General features: G+C 31.8%; 1 protein-coding gene across 1 annotated transcript; it reads right to left on the bottom strand.

Moving 5' to 3' along the window:
- Positions 1 to 439: 439 nt before the first annotated feature.
- On the bottom strand, positions 440 to 7,304 carry LOC133032914 (homeobox-DDT domain protein RLT1-like). The gene is made up of 8 exons (XM_061107383.1): positions 6,921 to 7,304; positions 5,040 to 5,144; positions 4,092 to 4,745; positions 2,926 to 3,005; positions 2,010 to 2,459; positions 1,851 to 1,925; positions 1,617 to 1,708; positions 440 to 1,009 (listed from the first exon to the last, which is right to left on the bottom strand). Exons 1-8 carry the CDS (start codon positions 6,925 to 6,927, stop codon positions 940 to 942), a joined length of 1,533 nt encoding a protein of 510 aa, XP_060963366.1. The 5' UTR covers positions 6,928 to 7,304; the 3' UTR covers positions 440 to 939.
- Between the last annotated feature and the right edge of the window lie 11,007 nt (positions 7,305 to 18,311).

An 18,311-nucleotide genomic window follows, 5' to 3' on the forward strand; every position in this document is an offset into this window, starting at 1 on the left:
CTTTTAGCTTCTGCTTACCAAACACATTTTTATCAAAACTTTTAACTTTTCTAAAAACTATGCCAAAGAGACCCTACATCATATAAGGGAATCTCCATTACATTAAAAAACCTAATGAGGATTATATTACAAAAATGCTAAAAAATAAAACTAAAATCACTCTAATACCTTTTTTTTTTATATATATATAAGTTATAAAAAATAAAGAATAATTTTGTTAATTTAACACTTACTCCATTATTCATTTGTTTAGGAGATGTATGAAGTAGTCTCCAATTTTTTTTTATTATTTGTTTTAGAAAACAGCAAGCTTTTAAATTAGATGATTTTAGTTGGAAAAAATGAAAATATAGAAATAGAAAATAAAATCAAATTTAAAATGCATTAAAAATAATTACTATTAAAATGAAAATAGAAATAGAATCAAATTTAAAATGCATTAAAAAAAAATTATTAATTTTTTTCTCATTATTAATGTAAAAATCATTCCATTAGTTTAATACTTTAAGATGCAACTAAACAAAAGAATGAAAATTGTTTTCTTTTTATTCCATTCCATTTCATTACCTCCAACCAAACGCTATCTCGATCTTCTAAGAAAAACTTAAAACCTTTTTGTAGAGAGAAACTAGAATCATCACTTAACCACCAAAACAATGTTGTTCAGGGAGAAGTAGCAGCAGGCACATTTACAAACAGTTAATTCAATCTGAGAAAAACTCTTGGTTTTGGTAGACAAATTAAATTTAAAATAGCCTAAAAACTATATATATATATATTTTTTCTACAATTATAAACAGATGAGTGAATACTCAAAAGGGCATAGGAAAGTGGCAATCCCCAAGCCCTTGTAGTACTTCTGGGGTGACTATTTAATGACCATAGCTCTCTCTGAACTGTACAAGCCTAGGGAAACCCCTTCCTGCTTTACCAGAAACTTCACTCTGCTGAAGAACTGGTTTCTGCAGTTTCATCCTCACTGAAGCTTGATGGCATCTCTAAGGCAGATCTACAATGGAAGTGATGTACTTAGAAAGCATAAATTGCAATTTAACCCCAAAATGTATTAAATTTTGAAACTTAATGTTATCAACATAGGATGCACAACCTATTCCTTTTACTTTTTTCATAATGCTAGAATGTTACTTTACACTGTTGTTTCCTTTTGCATTCGGTTGATATCTAGTTCTCAAGAAACAGAATCTGAAGAATTGTTTTTCTAAGGTTAAGGTGGAGAAGAAGTTGCTTGCTAGAACCTAATAGAAGGAAACTTACATAGTGAGTTTTAGATTCTCAGACATACTGCATTTCTCCCAAACTATATAAACCACAATTCGGTACAGCTTATTGGATCTTTACTATAGTCACAAATATATTTTAGTTTTTTTTTTTTTTTGGAAGTTAAGCATAATGCACATGTCACAGCCCTTAGTAGAATAATAAAAACAAGGAAAAAATGGCAATCAAATTCACAAGAAGAAACATTTGATTGCATCATAAAGATGTATAAGCAAGAAGCTAATCTGGGACTGAAATTCAGGGCATGCAAAAAATGGATCTCACATGAACTTTTGTAAAAGAAAATCATTAATTAATCTAGGAGAAATTCTACTTACCCTTTAGTGTTATTCTTATGAGGTAGAATCTCTACGTAAGAATTTGTGCCGTTTTCTTGTTGTGAAAAGTCAGCCTTCCCTCTTTTTGCAACCTTTAATATTTGAGCAAAAAGGAGAGGGTGTCAAAAGCACAGGAAAACACCATAAACACATTATAATGATGTAGCAGCACATTAGTCCATGAATGTATCTGAATTTGTAAATAATCCAAAAGCATATCAAATTAAAACTTACAGTCATTTCATTCACATGCTTCATCTTTACTTTGACATCTTTCCTGGTCTTGCCTTCTCCAAAAAATTTATCCTCCTGCATATATCAAGCAACTGAAATTTTAACCAAGAACTACCATTATCACATTCCTTTCACCAAGAACAAAGAAAAGAAAAAGACCTGTGCCATCATGGTGGATATCCCTCTTTCCTCCATGTCAGGTGCCTCACAATAGTTTCGTGCTGAAACTGCGGGCTTAAAGTATTCACTCCTCTGCACAATCTCAGGGCTTACATCATCATCATGTACACGAGAAAATGCTTGTTTGCTTGGAACCTTCCCACTATGGTGACTAAGACGGTTGTGAAAGGAGTCAGATGACATTCCTTCAACACCATGTTTAGAGCTCTTTTTACGATGATGATTGTTATTGTAACTAGAATCATCATAATTATCCAAGGAGGAATTTCGGCCAGAGAGAGAACCAGCATGGTCAATATAAGTTGATTTTTGTCTCATTAGATTGCTAGGTTTTGCCTCCTGATGGCCAATACCATGTATGATGCCAGGACCTTCTTGCTGCATATATGGGTCCTTGGAACTCAGCTTGGAATTATTTATTTCGTATCTCTACATGATCATAAAATTGAGAAATATTACGCACATGAAAGCAAAAGGTGAAAGAGTACATTGTAGTTACAATAAAAATAAACAAATTTGATAAGTTTACAATATTTTCCTAAACGTAAATACAAAGGCATGCAAACTATATTATTTTCATTCCATTTTCTATATTCATTTAACAACAATTTAAATGTGAAAGTTACAATGCTGATGTTCTGCTAAGAAAAGCTTTTAAACGCCATAATGTTCTTGATAAAACAGAAATAATTAACATCACATCAACACACAATTTGAAACCATGAAAAGTCTAAATAAAGCAGGCATGCACTTTCATACAGATGTATTAAGCATGGAAATCTATCGAAAGACTCGAGCATGGGAATCAAAGTAATAGAGCAGATCCGAGCATGGTGTCAGGATTAGTCTCACTCAATATGTCAAAAGGAAATTGAATCTCAGAATATCCACTTACACTGCCAGGAGAGGGCTGCTTTTTCAATCCAGAAATATTCAAGGGGTGAGAAAGAACTGGATTTCCAACATAGTAGGGTTCTGCAACAGAATTAAAAGATATTAACTACAACCTAGATCTCAAATAGTAATTTGAAAAGAAAATCGACACTGAGCAAAGACAAATGTACATGCAATCTAAATTGAGCAAAGTAGCAAAGACAAATAAGACAGCTAATTTCTTACAAAGCTCAGAACTTCAGTCTATAGCTGGAACAGAGAGTTATAAGTTGACACTCTTATAGCAATTTGATAGCTTGTATAAATATATCCAATATCATATGTTCGTTATATTTTTATATTTTTCTTTCTTGCACTCTTCACTAAAACAAATATTCTCAAAATCATGTACTTTCAACTTACAAGATGGTTAATGTCTAAATCAACTAATAACAAACAAAAGAATTAATAACAATAAAGGGAAAACGGAAAAAAGAGAAAAAGACATTGCCAAAGGAGAATTGAAATTTGCAGCATAAAGTATCAATGAATCAACATGTACCATCTCTATTAGTCTCCCTTTCTTAATTCACCATCCACTGAAGTTCTCTAATTTATTTTACTTTGCTAAACACAATTTTGCTGGGAAATTGTTTCTTTCAAAGGGGGGAGGGGGGACTCCCTATACCTTGTCGAAACTTAAAAGAGGGGTAGACTCCCTGTACCAACTATCACACACATTTAACAAAGAATCAATTCTCTATCTAAAAGGTTGCCCTCTCTCAACATACTTTTCCCTTGCGTGCAATCCATTACCAGCCGTTGTACTAGATGTGACTTATGAGTGATGTAAAACGGTAACTAAAATAACAAGGAAAAAACAGTTACAGAAAGAAATCCTCATACAAAAAACAAGATAATCAATTCCTTATCAGATTTTCCAACCTATACTAAGATGGCAGAAATCCCTAATTGAGTAGAATTCCTTCAAAGAACCCCACATTTTAATTTCTTTCAATAACTATAGTACACCTTATATTAACAACTTAAATATCATATAAAAATATAAATAAGAAGATGAAGACTACAGCTCTAAGCAATGCATAATCGGGATTGACTTAAGCAGAACAACCACAGGAAACTCTTTTTCAATGGAAAAGTAGAATAGAAAATAAATGTACCACTTACCATGGACAGGATCTCTGATTGGTGATTCAAATGCACCAGGAGGAAGTGCTTCAAATTCTACACCGAGTGGTGGACCATCTTCTTGATATTGCTTCCCCAATTGCCTCTTAACAGCTGTAATTGCAGCATTTTCTATTTCATTCTTAACTTTCAAATACCCTGAGGGCTTATAACCCATGGTTCTTGTGCCCTTGGAACTTAAGGGTGCAATTGGTCCATCCTGTGTGAGGTACCTAAAAGTTTCCACACTGTGAGGATCCTCAATTGGAGTTAATAACCTATCCTGTAAGGATGAGGAACTTTCTGAAGATGTATCATCCATGCCTCTTTCAGTGTAAAGACTCTTTTTATCACTGGTGAGATCTGCTGCTGGAAAATCATTCCCATAGAGTCTTTGACTTTCAACTTCTCTTGGGTCAACATACCTATAATCTACATGTTTAGTGCTACCACATGAATCTTGCCCAAGTCCACTACCAAGGTCCTGAATGACCCCACTTAAACGATCTTGCCGTCCATTAGCACAGGGTTCATCTTTTGATACTCTTTTGTCTTTTAACCTTCTGTGGCAGAACCACCCAGAAATCTGCTTTTCTGTCAATCCCAACTGTACTGCAAGTTCTGATTTCATTTCCTCTGTAGGATATTTGTGTTCTGGTGGAGAAACCATTATGTTTCCATTTCAACACATCAATGAAACAATATAACCAAGTCGTTAAGATATAAATATATAGATATATAAATGTATACAAGTACCGAAGACTTCCATTTTTTTTAACTAGATTCCTAATTATACAATATTTGGAGAAAATGACACTATAGATGCTATGTAGGTACCCAAGACAGACTTAGACTAAGATCTTGTGGGAACAAGCCACATGCCTCACCATTTAAACTACCCCTCTGGGGTTAAACTTCTATATTTTAAGAAAAAAATGGCATTCTTACCGTTATAAAATTTCTCCAAAGCCATAACTTGTGAAGGTGTCTTGAGTCGCCTTTTCTTATTATCTTGGGATGCTTTCTTCTCCTCTGAGTGTGCTTCACTTGATTCTAGACATAGTTTAGTAGCAAGAATGTATTAACATTAAAAATTGAATGTATAACTATGTTGTTCAAACAAGTACTGAGCATGGCCCAAAAAAATGGTACTCATGTCACAGCATTGCACCCGTAATACCATTTTTAGGAAACATAAAGCTTCAAAATAAAAGAAGCACAAAATAGAGAATGAGCCCCAAAACCAATCTACCAAACTTAAAGAAAAAAATTGGAGATCAAATCGCATCTTACCATATAAAAACAAGTATCAGTTTAACATAAGCAAGTGATGAAATATTTCTATGTATCCAAACAAACATGATGATCTATAAAGTCATATCCATTAAAATCGAGTCAACAGATTGCTATGAAATACTATCACATATTCATGTATATGAACCTTACACTATATAAACTATTTCTCACACCATCTTATGATTCCAATTCATCTAAAATACCTTATTCTATCTTAACATATTTATTTAAAAAAACCAAGGGGGTGGTCTAGTGGTAAGGAGAAGCCTTGGAAAATGCTGGTAGGCATTTGTTCCAAGGTTCCGTTCCCCACAGGCTCAATAAAACCTTGGGGCCACAGGTAGGTCTCCAGGTCGAACTGTCAAGGCCAAAGTTTAGAAAAAGAAAAGAACAAGTTTATTTACAATGATTCTCCAACAAAGATGCATGTGCCCTGTGTTTACTAATAATGAAGTACAAAAATGACATCCAGTAGTTAATAGGTAGAATTACCAAACCCTCACATATACTTCAAACATCAGTAGCAGAAATGAGAAGTAGATTACCAAATCATTGCCAAGTAAATTTTAATGGTTACATCTCCATCCAGTTATATTATTCATGGCAGATTCTAAACCTTTCCTATCTTATAGTATGATTTAGGTTCTAGTAGATGGTCTAGTCAAGAGAAAGATAAGAATATCAACCACAGTAAAAGTAAAACCAAAATCAACAACTACATCTACAGATGTAATCAGCATGCTATAAATGAAGGCTTAACCTATGTAAATGATTGCAAGTAACAAAATCTTGAACCTCCAACAGAAGAAAAGATCAGAGAATTGTATGAGAAACCATCAGCACAAGGCTGAGTTCTTCAAGTAATCAATGCCAAAATACAAGAACAGGTATTCAGTCACATAAATCCAAACATTTTCATCCTTAATGGTACATCTTTACACATATTTCATAGTCACAATTTGTCAAGGTCAAAACCAGGGCAAACATACTATCCAAAGCAGCATCTACGCTCAACAGCTTCAGATAAATAATACAAAAAGCAAATCACAGTAAGATCGTAACGACATTACACTAACAAACGGTACAAAGAGATATCCGTTGACCATTTTAGAACAATATCTGGGTAAAATCCAACAAATCAAGAGGAATATGAATACCCAAAGGCATGTCGGAAAAGCAACAAGAGAATTGAAATGCTTACTACTAATGAAATGAATTACAGATATTATGCCCAATAAGATTCTCAAAAGTAAAAACAATAAGTTAGATTGGTAAAACAATCACACCTCACCAAATTTTGGAATTTGGAACCAATAAGTAGGAATGCTAAGCGAAATAATATCACAAAAAATCAAAACCCAATTCCTACTTTTCTGAGAAACCAAACACCCAAAATACAGAAACCCATATTTTATTTTCCCATAATTACCCAAAATCTGGTCATGCATGCAAGTGATTTAAAACCCTCAAAACTGAAATCCAAATCCCACAAATTGATCTGGAAATAGTTATTAAAAATAAAAGCATCAATACCTTCCATGGCGGGTGAGTAATTCTGGGTCGTATAGGTTTTGACTTGTGGAGTTTCAGAAAGGAAAACCCATTATAGCAAAACGATTGAAGAAGGCAACAAAAACATGCAATTGGGTCGGGTCTGCAAGTTTTTGTTTGCATCTAATTAATTTCTGTCATACAAAAAAATACAGAATTTTTCAATTTCTTTTTCCATTCACTTTCCCCATGTTTTTTTCTACATTTTCTCTTATTGCTTTTTTATTTTTTATTTTTACTAAATACACTTCTGGTTCATATTTAACAACTTAATGGAATGAATTATTTATTCGCCCAGAAAATATAATTCAGCCTTTTTTTTATTTATTTATTTTGAATAAAGCCTTATTTAATTTTAAAAGTTCAATAAATAAATTATTTTCCTCTTAAGAAAAAATAAAATAAAAAAGAAGTTTATTTTTTTTTCCTGAAGTTTTTTTTTTTGCCACGGAAAGTTCAGTTGAGAATGAAACGAGGTCTGATTTTACACGCACAATAATAAGTTATACGAAAGCAATCGCTCTTTAAATTAATTATTATATTTACTTCTTGGAGTTGACAAATCGATCTCATGCAATTAGAGAAATACACGTAATTGTAGGATATAAATGCATATTTTGTCATGCTTTGATTCACAAATAATAAAATAAAAAAGCAATTTTTTTACTCAATTTGATAAAATTAATATAAAAAAAAATTACTTCAAAATTACATACTCTCTATGTAAATCTTTTTATCCAAATTTCTAATACACTATTTACTTCTTCCCCACTCTCTTTTTCACAACTCACTGTTTCTCTCACACACTCAAATATTTATAGTTACAAAACTTGGGTAACAAATCCAAAACTGTAACGCCCATATTTAAATATTTCTAAACTCAAAAGATAACTTTAATATATTATAACTTTATAATTATATGGGTCGGAATCCCGAGTTTCAAAACATAGTTTAAAACTATATTTGTATTTTACAAAACTACGTTGAGAGATTTTTTCTTTTATATAAACATGTACAGGCAACTCAAAATACGTCTTAAAATATTTGAAAGATCAGAACCCTTTAGGTTGCACTGCCGCGATATGTACAATCACTGTCGAGCTCTATCTCACTGTTCCTCCAGCTTTGCTTTTTTTTACCTACACAAGGTAGCAAACTGATGAGTCAACAGACTCAGTAAGATAAGCAAGACATATACATAGGTAATACGATGCCGGCTTTGTGTTTAAGCCGCCCTGAGCTCAATAATTGAGCTCACCAAATGGATAAGAACGTTTTTAAGGGAAGTACGACCACTGTACCAAATGCACTAAAGTACCAACCCTGTACTCGTGTTGGTAGAGCCATAACTGTACTCCCGGGAATTACTAAGTGTTGTACCACATGCACGACGTACCCCCTGGTACTCGTGTTGGTAACACCGTAACCACACTGATATACAACACTATACTAACACTCTTTAAATCACATACATATTAGTGCTAGTAGTGCAAACATCCTAAACAAGCATATATTCATATAGACATTCTTATGCTATCTTACCTCGTTCCGTGCTCAAGTGTGCCGGTCAGCCTGAGTGGAAGTGCAGCTCGACGTTTTACAGGGCCCTAAACCATAACGTTCAAAACTTAATGAGAGACACGCTAAAACACTTATCGGGGATTTAAAATTGAAACCAAGGATAACCCTATCGATAAATAGGATGCTAACATCTTAAATTACATAAAAACGAGAAAAACTAGGGTTCGGGAAAAAACCCCAACCGTGAGGCCAGAGGTTCCCCAACCTAAGCTTGGTTCCTGGCACCAACTGGTCGACCGGTTGCAACAGGCCCCCCGGAACTGGAATTCTGGTTCTGAGCTGGAAACCTGAAAAACTGACCCCCACACCTCAATTCAATCCCAAACTTTCCAATAACTTTCAGAATACCTGTACATACCATAATGAACTAAAACCAAGCAATAAAACTCAACAACAAACACTGAACATCAATTCACCATTAAAGGTCAAGATTTGAGTTCATAAACTCAAACCTTAGCCAAACCTCAACAAAGCCTACCATAACAGCTCAAATCAAACAACATACTCCCAACCTAATCCCAAAACACGAAAACAAATCATCCCAAACTTACAGCACCCTAAACACCCAAGTTCATGCATAAAACTTACATTAAGCTTAGGAAAAATCATGGAAAAGAGGGATAGAGTTATATACCTTGAATTGGAGTGTTCTAATCAGTCAAGATCACACAAATTTGAGCTAACCACAACAATTCCCAGCTGGTTCCCTTGGTGTTCGAAAGAGAAGGAGAGAGAATTAGAAAATTCTAGGTTTTTCCTTCAACTTTTAATTATTCTCTTATTTCCTAATTAAATTAAATCATATTTATCTTAATAAAAGATATAACCAACCCCCAAAGTCCACTAGAGGCCAAAAAAATAATCAAGGAAAAGACCCATTTGCCCTTTAACTAAATTAAAATGGTTACTAACTCCCAAGGGTAAACTAGTCATTTTCCAAACCCCAAAAATTCTAAAACACATAAAATGCGACTCTCTAAAGGCCCAACATCACTTTCCACTGCTTCCGAGCACAATTACGAACATTAAGAAATTTACATAAATAGCATAATAAACATATACGAACTTAAATAAATTTCCACAATATGCATTTTTATAAATAATAATAAAATCTCATGCATAAACCCTAATTATTTAATAATCCAATGTATTAATCATAAGCGGTCTTTACAATTATCCCCCCGTTAAAAGGATTTCGTCCCCGAAATCTAACCTGAACAACTCTGGATGTTGAGTCCTCATATCAGACTCTAATTCCCAAGTGGCTTCCTCCACTTTGCTATTCTTCCAGAGTACCTTAACCAATGCTATGGTTTTACTTCGAAGAACCTTTTCTTTTCTATCCAAAATTTGCACAGGTCGTTCGTCATAAGACAGGTCTAGTTGCAATTCCAATGCTTCATAACTTAGGACATGCATTGGATCAGACACGTACTTTCTCAACATGGAATACATTGTGCACAACTGACAATGATGGAGGTAAGCCTAACCGGTAAGCCATCTGTCCAACCCTTTCAAGTATTTCAAAAGGTCCTATGAATCTAGGACTTAGCTTGCCTTTCTTCCCAAAGCGTCTTATCCCTTTCATTGGCGACACACACAGGAAGACATGATCTCCCTGCTGAAATGTAATATCCCGACGCTTGGGATCTGCATAGCTCTTCTACCTACTATGGGAAGCAAGCAGTCGAGTTTTAATCTTGTCTATTGCTTCACTTGTCTTCTGGACCAACTCAGGGCCTAAGTATTTGTTGGGTTTTGTGCCCTAAATAAAACCTTTTACAATCTGATTAGTTATCAATATAAGAAATTTGAAGTGATTTATGTTTGCATGAATTTTACATGCTAATAGTTTAATATGTTTATTACATTTACACACAAAATCAGTTAAATCCAGATCATATGTTTATTCACAATTACAATATCGTCAAGACAGTGGAATGTGATTGTGATCATATGAATCAAAAGACTAAGTCCCTGTTTCATCAGTGTTTTGGATTTACACTAATGTGATAATCAGCGATGATGTGTACTTACACTTGGAGTAAGTGTTATGTTCTTTCCAGGACATAAGTAAAGTATACTAGTTTCGAATGTATGGAGTATACATTGGACTGGACCGATATTGCAACTAAGTTAAGATATTATAAACTTACTGTTATATCTTTCCAAGTGAATATCAGTAGTTGATCTTAAGATTAAAAGAATCTAAATCCTGATATGCTTAGGCTCAACTCAGGAGTACTATTCATGTTCTTTGATTTATTAGTTAAGCCTACTTTTGGGTCAGGGTGATACGTATATTTTGGGAACATGATAGTATGATGGAGTGGGAGTGCTGAACATAAATATTGAATCTATAGCTTCTACTGGTGTATAGAAGTCAAGTGATGATTCCCTTCGAGCTTAGATAAATGGAAGTAAATGGATGAGCTCTTGTTTAAGTGACTAATTATTAGATCACTAAACATCATTTACAGGTAGCTAAGTGTTTTAAGGGGCAAAATACATTGAGGGGTGAGAACGGTAAAATTATCCCATCTCGATGTAAATCATCTATATAGAGGATCTTTGATCACAATAAGATTATAACAATGGTTAAATGAGATAGCATATCTATATCGTGGAACATATAATATGCTCTATATAAGTCTGAGAGTGCAATTCTAAGTTCTAAGAGTGGATTCAACAAAGAATTAATAAGTAGGAATTTACTTAGTAAATTCGGTTCACTTATTGGAAGCTCAGCATATAGATCCATGGTCCCCATTCTAGTTGAGAATATATTGCTTGTAAGAGTCAATAATTGATTTGTGATTAATCAATTATAATTCTAAAGTTAGACTTTGTTTAATTTATGAATTTTCACTAAGCAGGGGCAAAATTGTAAAGAAAAGAGATTCTAGATTTATTTATTTATTAATAGACTTTATATGTCTAATTAATAATTAAATTAAATGACAATATTATTTAATAATCTATTTTAGTTTTTAAATAATTAGTTTTGGCATTTAAATGGTTAGAATTGGAAAATTGGCGTTTTTGAGAAAATAGAAATAAATTTTGTGAAAACTGCAAAACCAAGTGGGGCCCATTATACAAACCATGGCTGGCCACTTATAGTGGTTTTTCAAATTGATATTTTTATTATTTTAATGCCAAATAATTCCTAACCTAAACCTAGTAGTTCCTAGAAATAGAAAGTGATGGCTCAGTCAAATCATATAAGTTTTCAACAAGCTTTTCTGTCAGAAAATTCTCTCTTCAGAAAAAACTGAGCCTTCCCTTTCTCTTCTTTGGCCGAAATCACTCTCTCTCTTTTCTTCTTCTGAAATTCGAACCTTAGTGATAGAGTAATTGCCCACACACAGCAAGTGGTAACTCAATCATAGATTGGAAGACTGTGAAGGATCATCACACACAAAGAGAAGGACATTCGGGCTCAGATCTTGATAATACTCTGCGACAGAAAGGATACAAGAGTTAGAGATCTGAGTGGAAGGAGACATTAATTCCGCTGCATCAATGTAAGGTTTTCTTAACTTTATATGTGTTTATTTTATCGTTTTAGAAAGTTCGTATTTAGGGTGTTAAACAATATACTTGTGAGTAGATCTAAGATCCTGGTAAAATAATGTCCAACAACTGGCCTCAAAGCCATGGTTATTGATTTTCTTGCAAGAAATTTGGACTTTAAAACGATTGTTTGATATTTGGATGGTTTCATGTTGTATTGAGTGTTATTTGATGATTGATTGATGTTTGTGAATTTTCGTAAAAAATAATTAAAATTTTGTTTCTGAAATTATTTTTATTGGATAGTATGGAAAAAATTAAGCAAGTTACTTTTTTACAGAACTCAATTTCGATTTAATTTGAATTAGTTATGATTTTTTGAAGTTTCGAAAAAAAATCAGGGTCATGCAGCAGGGCCACGCGCGCGGACAGCACACATTCAGACAAGTTGCTCGACGAGCGCCTGTCTGAAGGCCCCATCCGCGCGCGGAAATCATGCAGGTTTCCCCCTGCGCTGTGATTCCTCGCCCATGCAGCCCCAAGCGCGCGCGCGGACAGTATGCTCAACATACTGTCCGTACAGCTCGCATTTTTTTTCGTTTTTCTTCGATTTTTCATGCTATTTCATGGATTTAACTTCCGATTTTTTGTGTAGTTTTGTATTTAGACATTTACTATTCCTATTTCAATTCTAAATATCATAATTAAATTATTTAATATTTTTTTTAATTTAATTCACGATATTAGTGTAATTTGAATTTGAAAATAGTAAATATCTATCTTTTTGCTTAATTATCTATCTTATTTTTAAATTTGATTATATCTTATCTTATTTTTAAGTTTAAGGTCAGATATTAAATTTTTTAAATTAAATATTTTTTTTAATAATTTGACCTTATTTAAATTTAAAATAAGATAACTATAATCATGATATTTTAAATAGATGTAAAATATTTTGCTAACTTTTAAATTTTGTTATTTTATTTATTTAAATTAAATCATAAAATCTGAAAAAGATATTTATTTATCTTTTTTAATTTTTTATTTATAAAATAACATTTAATTTTTAAAAGTTGTTAGCATATTTTGAAATGATATTTAGGTTAGTTGAAACCTAATTTTTCAAATTTGTAGGTTTAATTTTAAATATTTATTTTTATTAATTTCGATATATATATATATTTATTTTTATTTTTATTTTCAAAAATTAAATATTTTTTTTATTATTTAATTATTTTTCGAAATTTAATTATTTAAAATTAAATAAATCCTACATCCAACTATCCAGCTAACCTTGTTGCATGAGTATGTGTTTTAGCTTGTTTGTAAGTTTTTAAAACCTATTATTACTTGATTGCAAATAGCCATGGTTAACTTGTTGACAGATCCAATGATCTGATTTTAACTCATGGCTCCCTTGGTCAAGTATATAATTTGTAACAACTAATTTTCACAATCTTCTTTCATCTGTGTATGACCTAGCAACATGATAGGATCCATCCAAATGTGTGCCTGTGTGAGCCTATATGTTTATTTTATGATATAGATGCATATAGGTTGTTGCTAAATAAAATGTCACACCATGATAGGTTTTATTTAGGTCCATTTAGTTTTTGGACCTATTCAATTAATAACAGTTATTTATTTTAAGGTTAAATTCCTCTCTTTTGGGCCTTGTGTGAGAGTTGGGGGCCAATAGAAGTGGGTACGACATACTGAACCCAACTCCCCCTCACATGAACTACCCCAATTGTGAATGCCCATTTGCCTGATTTGAATAACTGTGCTAGGTTAATTAAATTAGTTTGACCTAATAAAATTAAATTAGCAACATAATTAACTTTTAAAATATATGAAATTTATTTTTATTTTAATATTTTAAAGTTAATTTTAAGAAAAACACTTTTAGTTTTAGATATTATTTCTAGACAAACTATTTGTATTTTTCTTGTATTTAATTAAATAAAGAATTTTAACTAACTAGATTCTTTCTGGAACTTATTTAATTAAATATTCCTATTCAAGTTATAAATTAGTTATTTTAACTGATTTTTCATATCTAACTTAAATTTGAATATTTTATTTAAATTTAAAATTAAGTTGAGGAATTCTAGGTATTAGTTATTAAAGATTCTTAAGATATTTTTTAAGTTAGTTTTAAACTTAAAATGGAATATTTTTCAAATTAAGTGGTTACAACTTAATTTCTGATATTTAATTAAATTTAAATTTGAAATTATTTAAGTTCTAGATGTTTTTTTCTATACAACTTAAATAAGATATTTTTTCAAATTTTTGTTGAAAAGATACTTAGTCAAATAAGATATTTTCTAGATAGTTATTTCTAGACTTTTTATTATTTCTAATATTTCAATAGGAAAATATTATACATTATGAAATTAATTATTTAAATAATTAATTTTGTTACAATTTATTTAAGTATATTTTTTCCTAGTATCAAACTAGAGATTAATAATTAAGCCTTCTCTACACTTAATTATTTATCTCTTGCATTTAATACATTTAATTAAATTGAAAAATTAAATATCTAAGTTGATTTTCATCATGATACTTAAATATTTATTTTTCATGACACTTAATTAAATAGAAAATTATTTTTAGGTTGAAATTTACTTTTTCAACTTAAATTTAAATAATTTTCATTATATATTTTTTTTCTTCTTTATTTTATTAATCAATTTCAAAATTGCATTTTAATTATGCAAGATGATTTTGAATTTATCTTGAAAAATAGATTGAGTTGTAAATTAATTCTTTATTTTAATTAATTCTTAGATCAACTTAAATCAATGATTTTTTTATTTATTGATTAATTTAAAATATATATTATTAGAAATTGAATTAATTAGTCAAAGAAAAATCTAGATAGGTGATATTTTTGCTTGAAGTATTTTTCTAAGTATTTATTATTTTTAGTATTTTCGAAAAATTAGTATAATTTTATACTTTCTTTTTCAAAATACAATAAATATATTCTCATGAAATTTATTTTAAGTTGCAATTTAATTTAAATTAATACAACTTAAATTAATTTTCTTAAAATTTATACATCAAAATTATTACTATGATGGAAATAATTCACTTTATTTCAATCACCATCTAAGTATAATTTTTATAAATATTAAATTAAATTCTAATTTAGAATTTTAATTCTAAATTCGATATTTAATGAATACATTTTATTAAAATAATAAAGAAAATACATTTTAAAGAATGAGCTTTATTATTATTATTATATTCGATCTCTATTGTTGGTTTTACATCGCGTTTGTTTTAGTGAGTAATCCTCCCTAATGGAGGAACGTTCATTAGCAATTTCGCACCGTTTAATCTCGAAAGATAAGTAGTTTGTAAGTGTTTTATATGGTATGGATCACCCTAATGGCGGCGACCATATTTGACTTGCAAAATATGAAACAATGGTAGAAGCTCATAAGATAGAATAGCCTTGACTCTCGCCTAAACGGGACAACGCTGGATTCCAATCTTGATCGAATAAAAGGTTGCTAGAATGTTTAACATTTTAGATGAGCTGACAACTCTATTCAATAGATGGTAGCTTTGACTCTCGCCTAAACGGGACACTGATATCAGTTTGTTGAAAACCTTTGAAATTATTTAGGATTGTATTTTTTAGTATTTTCTCTAATCATTCCTACATGCTATGTGCTTATAATTTCTGAATTGATTTTGTGTTAAACCATTATTGATTTCTATTTATTATTTTGTAGTATCCTTATAACCATGATGAATTCCATGTTATCACTGTTGACTGAAAATAAGCTAAATGGATCTAACTTTTCAAAGTGGAATGAGAACATTAATATTGCTCTCATAGGAGAAAGTGCCTTGTTTGTGTTAACTGAGCCGTCTCCAGAAGTGCCGGGGGATAATGCATCCAAAGCTGTGAAAGAAAAGTATGAGCGTTGGCAGAAAGCAAATGACAAAGCTCTATACTTTATGCTTTCCAGCATGGTTGACACCCTTAAAACTCGATTTTCTAAAACCGAAAAGGTCGCTGAAGTAATGACGAAGTTAACTGAGCTATTCGGTAGGGCATCTATTCAGTCTCGCTTTGACGCGACTAAGAAGTATATCAATACACGGATGGAACCCCATCAAAACGTGTGTGATCATGTTCTCCTCATGGCAAGTTATTTCTAGGAAGCCCAGGATCATGGTGCTGAAATGGATCATACTACTCAAGTAAGCCTTATCTTGAATAGTCTGACTCCAGCATTTCTGCCCTATACATCAAATTATGTCATGAATAAAAAGGACATAGACTTTCATGAGTTAGTCAATGACCTTCAGACATATGAAAATTTGATTGGAGGACCCAAGAAGAAAGGGAGTAAGCCTCAAAATTCTGGGAATGGTAATGGGACGGTCAAACCTGAAGCAAATGTTGCCTCTGCTTCTAAGCCCAAATAGAAGAAGAAGTGGAAAAACACCAAGAAGCGTGCAAAAGCCATGAAAAACAAAAAAGGCTGCTGCTTCTGGTGATATACCCAAAGGAAAGTGTTTCTACTGCAATGAAAAAGGTCATTGGAAACCCCAGTGTCCTAAACTTCTTGCAAAGAAACAAGGTATTTCTTTCTATAAACTTTAAGAGTTTTAGTGAATTATTATCCAATTGGATTTATGATTCTGGACTAACTTTGTTTATTTGTTTCTTCTTCTTATAGGCCAAGCTACTTGAACTCAAAAGAGTTGGATTGGAAAGCTGGTCAAAGGGTGAAGATCGTCCAAGTTGGAGATGAAGCTCATTTATCTATTTTTTGAATTAATTGTTTTAGTTTAAAGACAATTTGGATTTCAAATTTTAGTTAGGGATTTTTATCCTTGTTTTTCTCATATTGTTGCAATATTTTTATTTTATTAATAAAGTTTATTTTATTTTCTATTCAAACAAATTGCAATTTATGAGATTGAGCTTCATTTACTTTATCTTAAACAACAATTACCACATTATATTTATTAGGGTTGTACATAATTTTTCGTAAACCGCCCAACCCGAATAACCCGCCCAAACCAAACCGAAAAAACCGACAAAAAATTCAAACCAAAAAAAACCGACGAAAATATAACCCGCCCAATCTGTATATTGGGCGGGTTAAAAAAAAAGCAACCCGCCCATTAAAACCGAAATAACCCGAACCAACCCGTATAAGAATTTTTTTCTTAAAAAATAATTGTAGAATGAAACCCTAAATCTAAACTCAGCCGCTCAAATCTCTTTCTTCTATCCCTTAGACTCACGCACCTCTCTCTCTCTCTCGCTTTTCCTAAATCGTGACGACGTCCTTCTCCGGTGAACAACGTCCTTCTCCTCTCTTCGTCATCTGTGGTGGTTGTTGGTGGAGTAGCTTTTCTAGCAGCAACATTCGGCTTTGGTTCGCGACAAGGTAGGTTCTTCTTTCTTCATAATCATATTGGCTCACCCTCTCTTAGTTTCTTTCATGGGTGCTTCTATTGTGAATATTTATTAAATTGCTAATGGTAAACTTCTATTGTGAATATTTATTAAATTGCTACGGTTCAAATTTATGCAGATTTCTGTAGTGATTTTATTTATTTTTTTGTTTCAATTTGTAGCATTAGGTTCCTCATATTTGTGTTATTATGTTGAATTTCTGTAGTTTGAAGCTTGGATAATGTCTGTACTCTTTTTTTTTCCTTTCTGTATCTAATCAATGGCTTAAAATCAGTTTCTAACTGCCAGTTTTGGAACAACCGAATGAGGTGAAAACTAAGGATTTTTGTATTTATAAAATAACAGTAGAAAAGAGTTGCTTTACATAAAAAAAAAAACTATCTGCTGGTCCTGCAATTATTAAACCATTAAGTACAGAGCCCTCAATTAAGTACAAGGTGGAACACTATTATGGCAAGTGTAATTACACATATAAAGAAATCATGTGAAACATCATATATAAATAATAATAATAAGAGAAAAAGCTAAGAACACAAACCAAACAAACAAAACACTGCTTGTGTCTTCCTTCCTTCCTGATCTCGAGAGACCTCCAAGAACTTTAGCATACGATGGTATCTAATGCTTCTTTTGATTTCAATGTTTAATATTTTATTGTCATATAAATTATGGTAATCACTATCAGATTAGCACATGCTTACTTCTTCTTTTCTATTCATCCAATGCTATTTAATTTGACAGTATTTGTACAATTAACTATATAATATTGACTAAGTGTCTCCTTGATTTAACTTATATACAGTCTAGTCTGTATTTAT

This window comes from Cannabis sativa, unplaced genomic scaffold (assembly GCF_029168945.1).
Source record: "Cannabis sativa cultivar Pink pepper isolate KNU-18-1 unplaced genomic scaffold, ASM2916894v1 Contig1, whole genome shotgun sequence".
Lineage (NCBI taxonomy): Eukaryota > Viridiplantae > Streptophyta > Magnoliopsida > Rosales > Cannabaceae > Cannabis > Cannabis sativa.

Bases quoted from the DNA above. Each gene is read 5' to 3' on its own strand.
- LOC133032914 (XM_061107383.1), bottom strand. The intron at 3,006-4,091 runs GTAAGTGGTACA...ATTCTGTTGCAG, and splicing joins AATCAGAGATCCTGTCCATG to AACCCTACTATGTTGGAAAT. The intron at 2,460-2,925 runs GTAAGTGGATAT...ATGATCATGTAG, and splicing joins AGCAGCCCTCTCCTGGCAGT to AGATACGAAATAAATAATTC.